This window comes from Cydia amplana, chromosome Z (genome assembly GCF_948474715.1).
Source record: "Cydia amplana chromosome Z, ilCydAmpl1.1, whole genome shotgun sequence".
In the NCBI taxonomy this organism is placed as follows: domain Eukaryota; kingdom Metazoa; phylum Arthropoda; class Insecta; order Lepidoptera; family Tortricidae; genus Cydia; species Cydia amplana.
The window spans coordinates 18,456,961-18,475,356 of record NC_086096.1 but is presented as its reverse complement, the minus strand read 5'-3'; the positions used below and the strand labels follow the sequence as shown (position 1 = coordinate 18,475,356).

The window sequence follows — 18,396 nt, the reverse complement described above, 5'->3', positions numbered from 1 at the left end:
CATTTATTTCCACTAAAATCAACACAGATATCTACAAGTACAACATACATAGGTATCTATAGGTACTTCTGTCGACTGTACCATTTCGCATCAGGAGCCCTTCTTGGCTCCTGGCAAGTGACGGGTCATCCCCCGCGTGGATAACTTGTGTGAGCAATATTATGGCAGGTGTCAGTCGGTACCTACCTCTTTGCAATAAATAAGTAGTCTGCTTAGATCGAATCACGAGTAACTATTGATATATCCGTGATTACTTGATTAGACTTCAGTAGAAGTTCAGTAGGTATTCAGATGACATCCAAACTCTCCAATTGATTGTTGAATTTTTAATACAGATATAATAAAATACAATTATAAAATGGAATTTAAACCTAGACTGCATAAATTAATTAATATCGTTTACGCGAGCAGTCGACCGCCAGCCGCGTTGGCGTCAACACAACGTTTATTTCTTGACGCACTGCTGGGTGCGCGAGTTAGATTGGCGACACAAGATAATAATTAAGATAAATCTTTTGTGTAATTAAAATCGGTGTAAATCTCTGCGTTCTGTCCTTACGCCGATAGTGATATTCGAACGTAAGTTAATCGAATCTGTTAGGAGATTCTAATCATCAACGACATCAGTAATTTTCAACAGAGTGAAAGTGATACTGGTACGGTTTGCCCAGCAAGTGGGTATCTTACCTTGACTGTTCTTTATCTATTTCCCAGCACATTCATTATTGTAGATTTACCCGAGCTTGCGGAGTAGGTATCTACCACGTACTTACCTATCCAAAGTATTAAAAATGTTTAATAGACTGTTGTTATATCAGGCGTGGCTCTCTCCGCGATTTCGTCGCTTTGCTACAGGTAGCTAAAAGTACATCCGTTCCACCCCAATTTTGGGGAAAGCCATAAGCCGCGCGTGGCGCTGTTGCCACCTAGCGGCCATATCTGTGCTGATCGTAATAGACGCGATTTGTTAGAGAGTGAGTCTTCTGTACCTAGTACTATTATTTATTCTGTGGTTATATTTAGAAAGTCATGGTTTCTTCCGTTTTCTTTTATTTATTTAAAAATATAGTTTTTAAAAGAGCCATACTTCAACACTCCATCTAGAAGACATTGGGCCACACTCTTTGAGCTTTGGTCTTCATGTCTTCGCTTCGTACAGGAAAGATTAATGTCAAAGATTTATCGATCTTGGTCGACACAAGATCCGGTATTGGTAATGCTATGTAAATAGCTACCTTTGTAACGAGTGTTGCTTCTCACTGCCGATGCAAGTATGTTATAAAATGTACTGAAATTCATAAGCGCAAAACAGAACGTGCAGTTGCAGCGCGCGTGTCGCAATTCCAGCGTCCGATCGATAACCGAGATCGACGTCACGTTCTTACACGCCGTCGATGTAGAAACCGCGCCGTACGCAGCCGCTGGCACGTTCTTCGGCAGCGCTGCCGGGCGTGCATGCTCCTCCCGTGCGTGATGATGCTCAACACATTATACGTAGATCGTTTGAAATATTAATAAGATATGACTCGTTTATGACCGCGTTCATTTTATTAACTAAGTATAAAAACATAATTATATAATATATTAAACCGTACTTGGATAAAAATAAAATCATTCATTAAATCGTAGGTTAATATGAAACAGTAATTTAATTTAATGTTGATGAGCGAGAGGGGTCGGGTAGAGGAGAGAGGCCCGGGCGCGGGCGCGGTCGCGGGTGTTAGGCGGGTGATCTCCGGGGTCAGCGCGAGCGCCGCTTATCGCCGCCGCAACGTCGGCTCCCGCCCCACGCCAGTCCGCTCTCATCAACTATTTAATGTTTAAAAACCACTTATTTCTCAACCTAACTATACGAATAAAAAGAGTATTGGAACTATTTAGTATTTATATCAAACAGCATCGAAATGTTTGCTAGGTGAAATATTTATTTGTATTATATTCTTGTCATTGCAGGTAACAAAAAAAGATAAAAGAGATAAAGAGATGTACGGTGTGTCTACAGTCGTCGCCAAATAACTTACAATAATTGTAAGTTATTAGTACATCCTGCCAATGCTTACTTAAATATTTTTGAGACATGAAAATTGATCTTATCGAGACGCTATTCATGACAGGTTTAGCTTAAACAAATAGAAATTGTGATTCCGGCAAATTTTACGTAAGATAAAGAATATAAAAATGAGGTCTATAATTATGAAACCTTAGTAGGTACCTATTATGTCGTTGTTTGTGTTTGTGGTGCCTAAGGAGATAGTGTTAATTTTGCGGAGTACGTCATCGGGCTACCATGCTAAGCACAATGAAAATAACAAACGAGTATATTGATTAAGTATTTTTTTAAATAAGCTATTAATTTATTTTGTTATCGGTAGTAACCGGAAGCGGGCGCAGCGCCCGCGCGGAGCCGCGCTCGACCAGCTACTTCAAATTCAATTTATTGCCAGCGTTCTTCAGCGTTGCTAGTATTCACGAACAATAAAAATTAAAAATAATACTTTCGCTTGGAGCTGCTTCGGTGGCCATAGGTAACTGATTACCTACTTACCAGTACCAGTGTCCACTGTTAAACTGCGTGCGTATTTTTTTAAACTTTAGTACACGTGTTATAGAAATGCGCCATGCGAAAACTGTTAGGTGCACTAAGTATTGACTTACATAATTGACAACTGTATTCCTTGCTCTCGTCTGTACTAGGTATTAGGTACCTAATCACATTAACCATTGTAAGGTTATGTTTATGTTGCGAAGTAGGTACCTATTACAGTAACAAAAACTTGTAAGTGCATTTTCTATGCAGTTTTTGACGTAGACCGGGAGTGTAGTTAGCGTTTGCGCCTGGTAGTGCGGCAGAAACCGGGTCAGCGGCACTCGCGCGGTCAACATTCGCTAACAATAACAAGGAAGCTTGTGCCTGGCGCGCGGTCGTCTCCGCTGCGCGCGCTCTGCCTTCTCGGCCCAACATATCAATCACATAGTGTTGGCCCATAGTCAGGAAGGCATGAATTGTAATGACAGGTGTACCACTCTTTCAGCGGCACCTGTGGCTGTTGCACCCGACGCGAGTGGCTGCTCACACGAGGCGCGCGATGCGAGCAGGGCGCGCGCGAGCCTACTGCCGTTCACTGAGTTTGAGCGATTTCGCTTTATCTAATCGCCGGATGATAAAATGCTACCACGCTTGCTTCGTATCGACTCTAGATGAAGCCGCCTTTACCGACTTTATTATTCTCGACTTTGTTAAGGTTGTTCAAAACTGTAGGGCAAATATTCCATCCCACACTATTAGAAAAGCGAGGTAGATGTCGTGAACTCGAACTAGTGCACAGGATATAAAAATAGTATGCGAGTGTAGAGCGATAAGAACCAGTAAGGTAGAAGTAAGTAAGGGCTGGGAGCTACGACGAGCAAACTTCGACCTTGCGGCTCGAGCGCAGCGCAGAGGTCGCCGCGCGGGGGCGAGGCGCTTGCGGCCCTCCGGCCAGCACACTCCCGCGCAGGCACTAAAGTCGCACGCCCGTTAAAACCTACTCGCAATAAACCTAGACTTCGATGCAAACAATGAATTGTGTTTTCGTGCTCACTGCTCTTTCAGTTCAACCGAAGTGTAACTTTTAAGAAAGAGCTAAATAATTTCAAATGAAAATACTGTTTTCAACTCGTTGGCAAAGGCAAACCTAGATATGAAATATCCGTCTAATTTTTAAAATGTACATTAAGTATTTAATTTTAGCAGCATTTCTACTTGACACATTTCACGTAATTTTGTTCAATGTGTGTTTGGTAGCTAAGCCGCGAAACGGTAAAATACAAAATCGGTCGTAGTCAGGTACTTAGTTGATTAAGGGAGCCATTTTTCGCGTTTGTAGATATTTTAACAAGCATTAATAAATAAATGTCTTTATTACTTGCGTGCTCGACGCGGTCCCATTACATGTCATCTTGAAACTTAAGTCATTGTCAATAGAGGTGACAGCAGGGTGTCATCTATTGGGCATTAGTATGTCGAGCACATAGAAAAGGGTTTCTTAAACTTTTTGCAGTCACGGACCACTTTCAAAATTATATTTAAGGAAAAGAACACTTAGGTCTCGTCAAGTTTACGAGTAGATACTATAAGATTTTCTAATAAGTATGTTTACAGTAACTGACTACTGCGGACCCCTGATAAACATGCTACGGACGGGGTCCGTGGACCCCACTTTAAGAGACCCTGCTATAGAGTGATTGAATATAGCATCTCGTGGAGTTATACGTGTAACGATTTTATTATCTTGTTGAAATCATCATTGAATTTTCTTGAATTAATTCATTAATTTTTCACTAGCAAAGTCATAAGACCATATTAGGACCATATACACAGATTATTAAACTAAACGTTCTTCTGAAGACAACACTTTCTCCTCAGTATACTGTAGATAAGCTTTATCACTCAGGTCGATAGAAAAGGAGTAGTCCTTTATGAGGATATGGGTCTAATCAGAATATTTGGTTATACATAGGGACATGTATATCAGGATAGACGTAAACCTAATTGCTAAATCTGCATGTCCCCCTCACTCCCCTATTTGACTTGAAGAGTAATCGTACTCACGGTTAATTCTTAAAGTTATGTATCTTATCTTATCTTATTGTTTTCGGGGGCCCTTGCGGATACACTTCGACCCATAGGGATCTTTTGTGCAATTACCCCCTAGAGAAGATCCGTCAACTACTCAAGAGCTTAAGTTATGTAAGGGGGCGTCCATTAATTACGCGAAGGCTTCTGGGGGGGGGGGATCTAGCCGAATCTCACGTAGGGGGGGGGGGAGTTGGTTAGTTTTAATATAAAGATTCGGGCCCCGTCTTCATTACTACTCTCAATAAAAATTATAAATCAAATTGTGTGTTATTTAAGAAATCAAACGTATTATTACTCTAAATACAGAATTTGAAAGATCTCAAAAAATCCTCAATGCCCCCTAAATAAACTGCAATTTGTAATGTAGGCGGTTTCTCGTCTTGTAAAATTTGTCGTGGTGATGATATATTTATAAAAATGATATTATTGTATAAGTATTATCTAGTTCTTGTCGCGTTTTCGAGTTAAGTCATGTTGATTTATCTCTGATCGAGGAAACGTTACAAATGCGGTATTTTTTTGGATTTGTTCAAATTTGGACGGTTCAGGTAGATAGTGGATGTATGAAATGTTCATAGAGTGCATGTATTAAATACGCACTTTACTAAATAGTACCACTTAAACCACATTGCCACTGGTACGTATAACCTAAGGTTATACCTACGGTTATTTTCTTATCGGAGATTCGTCTTAGGTATCTACCTAATGTTATTTAACAAAAAGATAATTGTTCTTAATTTTTTCATAATTCGTATGTGTATTGATAGGGAATACTGGTCTACATTATATGCGTTATCTTTAGTCAAATTTACATAAACCATTGCATTTGTAACATTGTTTGTTAATTGATATGTACCCATTAATTGTAACTATGGTAAAGTAGAGAGACATTTAAATATTTTCTTACTGTAATTTTAGTGGTAGATAATGAAAACTAGATGAACTATCTATCTGATTTTTATGTCCTCGTCTAGATACTAAAATAATTGGCTCTCGGATGGTCACTTTATTAAAACAGCTGGATGCGGTAATAGATTGGGGAATCGAACTGTCATCTTAGTATCTGGGATGTAAAAACAGATTCAAGAAAAAAAAATAGCCCGCTATCTCCTAACGAATAAACTTACCGTAGAACTATCGTAGCACAGGCAGGGGTGCTACGAATTCGCTACGCTCCAATGAGACTCAGTAGTCCTCTAAAGAGTGTAGCTTCCTCCGTGATATATTTTTCTTAATGCTGTATAAACTTTATCATATTTAACAAAATATTTCAACAATCGCTTTTAATGTTTTCTCTATTGGTATGAATGTTTAGGGAGACTGGTGGACAACAAAGGGGATGCTCCTTTTAGTATAAATAGAGAGCCACTGCAGAATAAAAAGTTTATAATTGTCAAATTAAACTTACCGAAGTGATATTCGTGCTTAGTGGTCGTCATAATGGTCTCCATCTGCACGAAAGACGATCGTTATCTCGGTGAAGGGAATGAGTAGGTTTGTAAGATCCGAGTGCAGCATCACCGGACGAGACAGGCGTCCGTCTGTATGTTGCTGACTGTGGAGCACATCGCTCTGCAGAAGAGACGAGTGTCGCGGCCGCGGGACGTGGATCGGCGCGTGCGCGCGGCGGTCGTTAGCGCGCGAGTCCTCGCCGAGCGCCGCGCAGTGCCGCCGCGCCAGCGCGCGCGCCCCTCGCGCCGCGCGGCCGCCCGCCGCGCTGACGCAACCGAAGACGTCGTCGACTCGCCTGACCCGCGGTCCTCCGTCTGCTGACAAATGCCGCTCCATGACACCCTGACTCCAACCCCGACCAATTCTTCTCCTACCCAAAACATGTACTCGAAGTTGTTTCTCCTTCGTAAAAAAAATTGTAGATAAGTATACTTATGGTAGATAAGCATCATATGTGCAGAAAAATAAGTATTAAAAAATAATACGACAAGTGGTGAATTTCCTAAAATACGAGCATTGACAACTCAGCGTCAATTAATTGTGTCAGTACCTACCAACGCAAAATGGAAGCAACTCGACGATGATTGAAATATGTGTTATTGATATTGTCACCTAGTTCTTCGTGAATTAAGGCTTGAACTTCGATCACATTTGAAACTCAAATACTTACATATTCTAGGTAAACTTATACTTACTTTATAGAAACTTAACAATAGCATATAGAAATATTATAGTATCGTATATATCTTGCGTGTCTTTTTTCAGGCTGTTTTTGTATGCGGGTCATTTTTAAAGGCCTGTACTTATTTTCATTAGAACAACATTGTAACAATAATTCAACGGTAAAAAGATTATTTGTTAAAAATCCGTTTAACATGGATTTTAATTAATATTGTCGTCTTAGTAAATCCTCTTGAAAACTGTCAACTACCTACATGAAAGAGTATTATTTATTTCACTCGTACTTAATTACCCAGTTAGACAATTTTCTAAACCGTCCTAATATTTAAGCTTAGTTTCCAGTAGGACCCATGTGGGGAAACCCAAATAGGGCAATCGAGCCAATCGATAGGGGTAAAAACCGGCCAAGTGCGAGTCGGACTCGCGCACGGAGGGTTCCGCACCATCAACAAAAAATAGAGCAAAACAAGCAAAAAAACGGTCACCCATCCAAGTACTGACCCCGCCCGACGTTGCTTAACTTCGATCAAAAATCACGTTTGTTGTATGGGAGCTCCACTTAAATCTTTATTTTATTCTGTTTTTAGTATTTGTTGTTATAGCGGCAACAGAAATACATCATCTGTGAACATTTCAACTGTCTAGCTATCACGGTTCGTGAGATACAGCCTGGTGACAGACGGACGGACGGACGGACGGACGGACAGCGGAGAAGAATCGTAGAATGTATTGGCCCCATACATTTCGCGACCCTTCTCTTTCCGCACAGACTCTAACTATGTTACCTTCCCAGCTCTTATTCATAAAGACAACTTTGTTAGGTCCTTAAAAAAATACAGATATTTCAATTTTTTTTTCTTAATTCACAGTAATTCACCCACGAGAGTAAAGTTGGTTTTGGTATAAATTATTTCAGTATTTTTCTCAAGAATCTTTTCTATAAAAGTCCAAATATATCTTTTTGATATATTTGGACTTTTATAGAAAGTTATCTTCTATTTAAATAGTATGTATGTCGCAGTCAAATTGTAAGATACGGCATTTTACAAACGGCGTCGTCATTTTACAAACGTGAAACGTTATGCAAATAGCCGATGGCAAATTGTTAGTGCGCTCAATAGTGTCAACAGAAAGGTGATGGTTGTCTGAGAGTGACCATGGTTTGCTGTTTTATCAATTTATGGGTATTAACTTTTATACCACACAATCATCCGTCACCACCACACCAAAATCTCAAGGTCTCACCCAAAACCAAATCAGAGCACGCCACTATCCACGTGGCCTTGTCTGTCCTACCCCTAGAGAGCAATTGCAGGAGCGGAGGCAGGAAGAGCAGCCCTCACCCGCTCTGACGAAGCACGGGAACGAGCAAGGCTAGAGGCTGAGACTATTCGCCGAAGCTGCGGAGTCGCTTGTGATCGTGCTTCATCACGCGAGGGTGGAAAGGCTGTTTTTTCAGCGCCGGGGCCACCAAGATTCAAAAGCCTCCTCCGCCCCACGCGCTCATAATAAGTCCGAAGAACTCCAGATTTGATGGACACTCCAGCGTTTTTATTTATTTATTTAAACTTTATTGCACAAAATATATACAACAATGTACAAATGGCGGACTTAATGCCAAATGGCATTCTCTACCAGTCAACCAGTACCAGTTTTTTATAGTTTAGATGAGTAGCGCCACGCATGGTAAATTAACCACTCACATGATTCCGATTTTAACAAAAGGTGCCCTGAACTGCTCTGCCATTTCGCAGATACGACGGCACAGTGTCATGATATTTTCAAAAATCGATAACTTTACTTCTGCTAAAGCATTTGCAACGATTATTTTGGTTTTTTAATGATAAAGAAACAAAGAATTTATTTTACCACTATAGCATTGTGCTGTTATAATAAAAATAATTATTAAAAATTCACAAAGTTGACCCAATGAAATAATGTCCGCGTTATAGTAGAAAACTATTTTTAATTAAAAATCTAAATCGATAACGTATCTTTTTTTTGTATTCAATTTAAAGAAGACTTAATAAGCTTTTAATTGGTACTAAACATCTTGATAGCTCACCTATGAAATTGCCGAGTAAAACTAATTCAAATTCCGATAAGAAACTTTCGAATTGCTCAATCTGCTGTGAAACTATATATTATGTTCATGATTTTTTTGTGGCTAATTTAGACACTGAAGTACTAAAATATAGTAAAAAACAGTTTAAGACACTAATAATCTTGAAATAAAATGCATAACTTATGCAATTATAACGATGATAGTAGCTATGTAACTTAAAATAACAAAAGAGTATCTACGTACCTACTAAATTTTGGTGTTTTTATAATTGCCGATCACCAACAACCGAACTAACTTATAACTACACTAACACGTTTAATACATCCACCATAACACACACTTCACAACATATTAAGCACAATAAACCAATAATAACTATTAACACATAAAATTATACTGATTACAAACGTAAATAAGCCGGTAAACTGACTTCTTCCATCTCAAAAATAAAGATGGCTACCCATTTAGGGTGGAGACACAACAGCGCACGGTGCAGATGTTCAACAGAAATAGGAACTTTAAAATTGTAATACCTAATTAATTATTTATTTAATCGTATAATTATTTAGTTTATTCAATGTAAATAGCAAAGAAATATTAGTAAATACAAATTATAAGTAAGTAGTAAAAAAAATCCCAAAACGCGTATGCAACGCGTCTAGTACACTACATGCCTTACGATATGCAGAAATGCTTTAAGCAACCACAGTTGCCGGGTTTGTACTTACAATTTACCGTCACATGTTTTGATCGCTAATCCTGTGTAATACACAGTGATTTAATACATTCTATGGTTTATTAATGTAACTTAATAATCGAACTATTTAATGTCTATTGGTTGCTCAAGATATATTTAGTAATCTTAGAAATGTAGGGCATTCAAATAAGAAACACGTCAAGAATCTACAGAACTATTGTTTTGAAGTGATATTATTTGGTCATCAATATTAAGTAGGTCTAAAATATAGTTTTAAACTAATAGACCAATAAACGCGGAGTAGTTTAATATACATTACTAATAGAAATATCTAAATTTGAATACTTGAGGCATTTTAAAACACGCAGCAACTTTTTACACATCGCACTTCCTGAACAACTTGCAAAGTAAAATAGATAAGAAATACTGTGGTTGTGTCTATATGATTGAAACATTTTTTAAATATTGTCACGTTGGTAGTCTGTGTTTTAAAAATTGTTTATACCGTATCTGTGCAGCCCTTCACAGATAATAAATAAAAAACCGCATACACTCCTTTTGCAACTCGAGTTGCGACGATCATTTTAGAGGTGCGCAATCTTGAAACTCTAGTTGCTGGAATCATGTGAGTGGTTAAAGAACGAATTCGACCAAAATGCCGCGGGAAAAATTGCAAACGGCGCGCGCGGCGCTTTTAATGTCATAAGGTATTTTACAAAATGCGGACTTTTTACAATTTGACTTCGGCAATTTTACAAACGGCGTCGTCATTTTACAAACGCATTTGTAGGTCCAACAATTTTCACTTAATGTTACTTAATATTATTTATAAAGTGAATTAATAAATTACAATGCAAAAATCTTTAATAATGACATTGATATTCATGAATATGCTAGCATGTTTGGCAACATTACCTACACTTAATAATAACCCCACGGAAAGAAAGGGACAGAGGTCTCCAGCTATCTACCTCTACACGTTTTTTAGAGTTGGCGGACCGACTCGATTATATATCTATGGCGCTGAGGCCAATTCGAACGTACATAGACATCAGAATCATATTTGAATCATGTTAATTAGTTATCGTGGGGCTTGCCCGCGCCAATACATGTACGGACAAGTACGAGGGAAATGCACGACAACTGAAAATTGTACGTACGTTTGAATTGACGGTTGTCACAAGTCAAGATTCTGTAAGTATTCAGTATTCATTTATTTCTTGCTTCCATGGTAGAGTCTGTTCGGAAAGAAAAGAGTCGTGGAAAGTATTGGGCCCCATACACTCCACGACTCTTCTCATTCCGCACAGACTCTACATTTTTGGGTAGTATGTAATAGAGTGCTCTACAAGATAGAGCAACTAAATGACATTGTGGCTGTCTCAGTTTTCTGCAGGGCATTAGGTATGACCGTTTTATGCATATAAGTAGAGTCTATTCGGAAAGAGATGAGTCTTGGAATGTATGGGGCCCAATACATTCCACGACTCTTCTCCTTCCGCACAAACTCTATCTAGAAACGACCGGCACATGAATATTAAAAACTGATCTGATATGAATTTGAAGAACTGATTTTTAAAACTCGAATGCTGCCATCTATAATCAAGCTCATAAACTATGAAACGTATCAAATCAGTAGGCGAACTGAAGTACTTTGTGAAGGTACGCAGCGTACTAGTTTAGACTGTTTCCTACAGATGGCAGTATACAAGCGCGTCACAAATAAATCGCTACAATAAATTGTGCAATACGTTCTATTCTGGAGCAACGACCTTGAATATTATTATTGGTTATTATGTCATTCGTGTCGTGTGGGATAAAGTTACAAAATTATGAATATTATTAAGTAATTGCATGATTACCTAGTCAGATTTTGTCAGAAAATAAATTTTACAATTTAGGAGGGGCTCACTAAGACTTAAAATTGAATTATTTAGATTGTATATTGTCTGTGTTAATATTATATTTATTAGCAGAGAGACGCAGCTTCCTAATATCCTATTTAATGTGGGCATTATATGTTACTAAATACCTAAGTAGCTAGGTACCTATAGGTTTTAATTTCATCTAAAATATATAGGTTTTACCTAGGTATATGTTTCAGTTTCTTCTATTTTATCATTATTTTATTACTTTGTCTAGGAGACTTCCCTTCATGTAGGGTGTCTAACTGGGTGTCTACTGTCTGGCAGTTGATAAATAGCGTAGCGTGTATAAACATTGTACTTATACTTAGTATATACATAGCTTAGGGACTGGTGTAAAAGGATTTCGATAACGTTTAATCATAGGTAATATGTTTTGAACGGAACGTATATCGTTTAGTTTTTAAAATATCGATAGGTCCATGAAGTCAAAATCCTAGAAAACGGATGTCAAAGCGATAATGTAGCTTTATGTAATTTCAATTCAATTTCACTGGCTGTATTCAGTAGCGAAATCGCCTAGATGTAGTTAACAGGTACTTAATAAGTACAGCCAGCCTATTATGCATAGCTTTATCCATCTTTATCCACGTGATAAAATAACTGTCACTGTTTAACACCGTGGGAAAGAAAGTGACGGACACCGTTTTATCACGCTGTCACGTAGACAAGAACGACCATCATATCCGTACAGATGTAGGGAATAATCCTTCACCATCGTATTTTCACGAAAACGCACGAGCGTGTCATGCTATTTCAGTCAGGCCCAGTACAAAAAGTACTGAGGTTAACTGGAGTAGCATGACAAATTCGAACCTTTCTGAGAAAATGTGATGGCAAATGATTGTGCAATAATGACATCTGTAACCTATTGAATCGAATATCGAATGACCAAGCCACTTGTTATTTTTTGTACATTCACAACAAATGTAATATCAATTGAAGGGTCCACGGAAAGAACATGTCTAGTCACACTAGTGACATTTTGAGTAATCGCGGTTTTAAAATTTGGAACAATGTGAAAACGTATGGTAATCCGTGACCAGTACGGATATGATGGTCGTTCTTGTCTACGTGACAGCGTGATAAAACGGTGTCCGTCACTTTCTTTCCCACGGTGTTAAACAGTGACAGTTATTTTATCACGTGGATAAAGATGGATAAAGCTATCCATAATAGGCTGGCAGGTATTATTTAACTAAAAATAAAGTTGTGTTACATTTATTATACAGTGGTAGCAAAAGACATAACTGATAGTTCATTAAGAGCTCTTTTTCATTTTGAGATAAAAATCTCATTTTCCGAAAAATGTGACTAGACATGTTCTTTCCGTGGACCCTTCAATTGCGCTATTGTATAGTCAAAATTAGCACTCATCGCATATCTTTTAGCAAGCAAGTACGAAAATAACGATATTAGGGATACCGTTACAGTATGATAATGGTTTTGATAGTACACTTAACCCTAGCGCAACGCTGTCGCGGCTGGTATGGTCCGGACTCGCGGTATAAGAGAGGAGGGAGCCGCCACGCGGGCGCAACACGTTAGTGTAGCGATGTGACGAGTCCACTTTTTTCAATTCGAATCATTCGAATTGATTCGGCCGCTGATTCGAATGAACTCGAGTTGGGATACTTGGGATGGCAAATCAAGCGGCAGTTGTTGTAAAAAAAACCTTCGGGTCACGGAATTAAGGTTTAATTTTAAATGGTCATAGTACCAACTCGAGTTGAGACGGTGAATCAAGCGGCAGTTGTTGTAAAAAGAGCCTTCGGGCTACGGAATTAAGGTTTATTTTTTAATGGCCTTAGTAGCAGTGTGATAGCGTTGACTCGGCTCGGCGAGTTGGCGAATTGGCGATTCATTCGCCGAGTTAGCGGATCGGATACCAACCTACTGCCGATTCTATCCTTTATCTCAGAGTTTAGTGGTCGAGTTGATTCGAATTGCCAATAGTCTTGATTCGAATTAACTCATCTGTAGGTTGATTCGAATTATTCGAATCAGATAACTCGACGTGCCCATCGCTACGTTAGTCACGTTACTTTAGTTACCGCCTGCCATGTCAGCGTGCAGCACGTGCGCTTAGCAACGTTACAGCACCAGTATTTAACATGGCTGATCACTCTGATAGTTCTGAACCGGAATCGGTGGAAATAACAATCCGCCTAGCGCGTCCTGAAGACATGAAGATTGTCCATGAAATGATACAAGTGAGTCACTTTTCTCATCTTTTCCGGCTTCTCTTCTGCTTGCGCTGTTTATTCATAACATAAGTAGATAATATCTGGGAGACCGAGCTTTGCTCGGAAAACATATCAAAACTCAAAAATGCGCGTTTTCCCAGAGATAGGACCTAGCTAGATCGACTTTTTGCCCCCAAAACCCCCATATAGCAAATTTAATCGAAATCGTTAGAGCCGTTTCCGAGATCGTCAATATATATACCTATATAAATAAATAAATAAATATACAAGAATTGCTCGTTTAAAGGTATAAGATAAGATATGTTTATTTAAAGAATTATATGTACATTTTATATCGTAACAACCATTGAAATATCTATAATTATCTATGCATTATTGATTAGATAATATTATACATAATTTTACTATTTTAAGGTTCAGTCAATTTGTCGATACGTGGCTCAGCTCAGTGAGTGCTAGAGAGGTAACTTATTTCTAAGCACTATTTTATGTCACACTGTACATTGATATTAAATTTTATCATTTCAGGAATTGGCTGTATATGAAGGAGTTCCCGACGGTCCCAAACTAACAGTGGCGGGTAAGAAAAAAATATACTATGTATTCTGTAAAAAAATCACTGGCCACCATTCAGGTTATGTCAAATCTTCGGTGGCATATTTAATCCAAACTTTCTTTTCGTTTCGTAAATGTGTTCCTCCTTACACCTATATACTTACTTCCATGCACCTACATACCTCCCTACATACTTAACAGATTACCTTCTTCGAATAGTTAGACTGGTAAAATAATTAATAATTACATAGTAAATTAATTAAGTATGTAATTAAATATTAAAAAAGAGAGAATTTTGCACAAAACATTCTTACGTCAAAATAGTCATTTTAAAATGTTCATCAGCAGTTCTACTTCATATAAAACCAGTGTTTATCCGACAGTTATTTAAAAACAAACATTTGATGGGTAAACTGTAACCCAATGTTTTTATGTATTCCAGATCTGGTGGAAGATGGTTTCAACAGTGAACACCCCTGGTTCTTCGTGCTGTTGGCCGAGAAAGGCGACGTAGTGCTGGGGTCGGCGCTCTGCAACCGCGCGTATTCAAGCTGGTCTCGCCGCGCCTTTTACATCGAGGATCTGTTCGTGCGGCCAGCGGCGCGCCGCCAGGGCATCGGTCTTATGCTCATGCGGGAGCTTAGTCGGGTAATAGTTATAATCTGTTTTACAAGGGGATAATATTAAAGTTGTTCTTTATCTCCTAGTGATACCCGAGCAAGCGAAGGATTCCAAAATTGAACCATGAGCGTAGCGAGTGGTTCGTAAAGTAGCTTGAGCGTTGCGAGGGATTCAAGGCACCAGTGCGAAACCAACTTGGCTACCGAGTGATACAAGAATTATTTCACAACACTAACTCGAGGAAAATACTAACTTAAATCAAATCCAAATGAACCCCATTTACATATATATCATTCAAAGTCAATTCCATCAGGCAACATCAACATGAGGAAACAAAATTTGCATCAAATTACTTTGCCACTCTTGCGGATAAAATGCAACTTTATCATCGGTTTTGGAGAATAAAGAGAGCCTTTACTTACAGCAGGCAATGTACAGCTTTTGTAACCTCTCTATTTACGTATAAATATGTACCTATGTGTGGTAATAAGAAGTAGGTATATGCCGCGTTGTAAATGGCAGCTCACTAAGATTAACAATAGATGAAATGCAACTCGAATGAGAACATAACGAACTGCTTGACGACTGCTCAGTGTACAGTCAGCATCAATAGCATATAACGGATGAAACAAAGTATCTGCTGCTGAATTACTTTCCAAATCTCTCAGTTCACGACACATACCTATGCGAGACATAATTATGTTTGAGAATGATATATACGATTGACGCGTAGTCCACTATATATCCACTACTGTACCTGCAGTTTCCTTTACAGCTCCAAACAAATGCTTTTCAATTGAGTTAACAAGACAAGCAGTTCGCCACGACGTGGAAAAGCGTCATTTTGTCTGTTGTCGTCAGTTGACAGACACAAATATTAGGCTGGCTCCCTCTCTCTGATTATCTGATATTTATACATTACAATATTATAAATATCTGTTTTTGGTTACTAGCGGGCGGTGCTCGAAGGCGTGAACCGTATAGACTGGCATGTGTTGAAGAGCAACACCAGCGCGTTGGCGTTCTACAACCGGCTGGGTGCACGCGATCTGCGCGTCACCGAGGGTCGCACGGCGCTGCGCCTGGACCGCGACTGCATCGACGCTCTCGCTTCAGGAAGCTAAAGTATCTATTAATACCTACTACAATACTAATTTCACTACGAGGTCCAGTTCTTGGCCGGGGTCTACCGAGGTGTAGATATCTTATCAGCGGGTATAGAGGAAAGAAAGGCACACCTTATCGGCCTTGACTACCATATTTAGGGCCACTTGTACCATCCCACTAACCCGGGGTTAACCTGTTAAATCGTTAACCCAGTGTCAAATTATACTGGTAACCATGGTAGCTCCAGGTTTAATCGGTTAACCCCGGGTTAGTGGGATAGGGCAAGTGGCGCTTAGTGTCTTATATGAATTGGAACCTATTTTTAGGACCAAAGCAAGTTGGCTTATTTCCCTTTTGTATTTTTTTTAATTAGTTACATACAGTATGCAGCGTTGCCAAGCGACAAAGTATTCAAAATCAAAATGAACTGTATCCAACTTTATTTTTATAAGAATGCGGGTGTGCAGGTAATTTTCAGCACCTCGCCGATAAAACGCATATAATACCATACCTACCCTTACCGCTGCTGCAAGCTGCACTATCAATGTCCGCGTTCTAGTCGGATGGCGACGTGACCATACTATTAAAGAGAACGTACTTACCGTAGAGAACACAAATGAAAACGCGGTCCTTTTGGGTGGAATCACATCTGTCAGCATCGAGCCGCATTTTATATATGAGATTGCTCGTTAGTATGAAGACGCGTACGCATGCTTTCAGCTTTCCGATGCGTACGCATCTTCATACTAACGAGCGATTTCTCATATACAAAATGCGGCTCGATGCTGACAGATGTGATTTCACCCTTTGGCGGAGCTTTCTCGCTGTGATTTTTTATTTAAGTAGGTAATTATAGAAACTACGTGGCTACACTGCGATTCCTCAGACCTCATGTGTCAACTATTAAATTCTTCACGCTTGAATTATTTTGAAGATGTGGACTCATTGTAGAGCTTTAAGTTCTAAATGCCAACTACTAGTAGGTATATACTTAGTATACCTAGGTATGTAAGTAGCAATGCATATTAATAATGAGATTTGTAAATGTATTCACAAGCCTATTAAATACATTAGTTTCCTTTTCTTGGCATCGTAACACTCGTGATTACGTAAAATATTTAACAACGTAGCAGCTTCATTTTACTACCTAACAAAATAATTTTGTTATAATACTATTTTGTTATATGTTGGGCTACCTTCCGTTATTTATCATATAAAAAAAAATATGCACACATTTGACATGTAAATTAATTAGTAATTATTGGTAATTATCAACATGATGCCACGGAAACAGCGGTCAGTTGCTCTGCGCTTGTAAATTCCGGCATGCGCTTGATTTTTGACAACTGAAATGTAACTTTGAAAACTGTGTTTTGTTCAAAGAGTAAAGTAAGTATAATTAACTAGGTATATATTAATACAATATATATTATTATGCACATGCAATTTATAGTCACCTTGGTGCTTAAAATTGTATTATTTGAGTGACTAGATGACGATTTTTGTTCCCTTAGATGTTAGATTTTAAAAAGTAGATAACTAGATTGTCGAGGGATGGGCATTGTATTACATGTGGTACCTACATATTATTTACAGAAACAGGAAAATACTTCAACTTGTTCCTTATTTTATTAACCTTTTCAACGTCGTGTCAAACACAAAAGCTGTCACGCTGACGCCATGTCACCGAAGTGTCAAAACTGAAATTGAACTTTATGCATATGCACGTAGTCGTAGGTCTATGTTGCTCTGTGATATGTGACCGATGAAAAATGTGAATTAAATTTCACGTTTTCTCCATAGTAAATGTATGGAAAAAGTTTTCTTTAATTTGTGGCTTTTTAGTACATTACCGTAAGTTGACCCCTAGGAAACTATTGATACTGGATAGGAACGGAATCGATTGGCATACAAAAACAGCATGTGAAAAATAAAAGTTTTCATTTTCATACAAATTGTATGGGAAAAGTTTTCCTCGATTTGTGGCTTTTCTAGCCGGAATTTTTTTTTTTGGTTCCATTCAAGCTTTTGATCCTTAATAGGAATGGGATCGATTGGCATCAAAAAAAAAGTTTGTCAAAAATGACCTTTTTCTCGCACCCTGTATGTTTTTTCCAAAATCTGTAAAAGCCAATCTTCATTAATTTGAAATCGAGGGAAGGTCTTCTTAGACCGTTTTCTCGTAGCAGCACGGGATCTGGTAGCTGCCCTCACTGACCCAAAAAGACAATCCACCCTGTATATGTAGGTATGTACCTACCTTACCTTCTTTTTCACTCTGAATATTCATCAAGAAGGTATCATCATCACCACCCTCGTCCAAGAGGGAATAATAAAAATAAAATATAATAGTTGGCACTAATTATTATTTAAGTACCTAAGTATTGAGCTCTGTGATAAATGAAAAAGAGAAATAATGATAAATCGACTAAATATATGTGTTCACTTTATATATCTGCATAGGTACC

The 18,396-nt window shown here is 38.5% G+C and overlaps 2 protein-coding genes and 2 long non-coding RNA genes across 4 annotated transcripts in view; 3 read left to right on the top strand and 1 right to left on the bottom strand.

Moving 5' to 3' along the window:
* LOC134660817 (transcription factor BCFI-like) overlaps positions 1 to 6,259 on the bottom strand; it is a 54,047-nt gene extending 47,788 nt beyond the window's left edge. Inside the window, exon 1 of the mRNA XM_063516629.1 lies at positions 6,027 to 6,259. Within this exon, the coding sequence (XP_063372699.1) occupies positions 6,027 to 6,069 (43 nt within the window). The 5' untranslated portion in view covers positions 6,070 to 6,259. The remainder of the gene's footprint in view (positions 1 to 6,026) is intronic.
* The window catches only part of LOC134660854 (uncharacterized), an 848,341-nt gene that overhangs the window by 526,033 nt on the left and 303,912 nt on the right, over positions 1 to 18,396 (top strand). The window lies entirely within an intron of this gene.
* The window catches only part of LOC134660852 (uncharacterized), a 93,200-nt gene that overhangs the window by 29,898 nt on the left and 44,906 nt on the right, over positions 1 to 18,396 (top strand). The gene's annotated exons all lie outside the window — the stretch shown is intronic.
* On the top strand, positions 13,490 to 15,981 carry LOC134660989 (diamine acetyltransferase 1-like). The gene is made up of 4 exons (XM_063516878.1): positions 13,490 to 13,651; positions 14,174 to 14,225; positions 14,643 to 14,848; positions 15,775 to 15,981. The coding sequence occupies exons 1-4, from the start codon at positions 13,553 to 13,555 to the stop codon at positions 15,943 to 15,945; spliced, it is 528 nt and encodes a 175-aa protein (XP_063372948.1). The 5' UTR covers positions 13,490 to 13,552; the 3' UTR covers positions 15,946 to 15,981.

What these genes read in the sequence shown, in the direction of transcription:
- LOC134660989 (XM_063516878.1), top strand. Translation starts at nt 13,553, where the DNA reads ATGGCTGATCACTCTGATAGTTCTGAACCGGAATCGGTGGAAATAACA. An exon ending in TTGTCCATGAAATGATACAA is followed by an intron (nt 13,652 to 14,173) that starts GTGAGTCACTTT and finishes TTATCATTTCAG; the next exon opens with GAATTGGCTGTATATGAAGG. An exon ending in TCATGCGGGAGCTTAGTCGG is followed by an intron (nt 14,849 to 15,774) that starts GTAATAGTTATA and finishes TTTGGTTACTAG; the next exon opens with CGGGCGGTGCTCGAAGGCGT.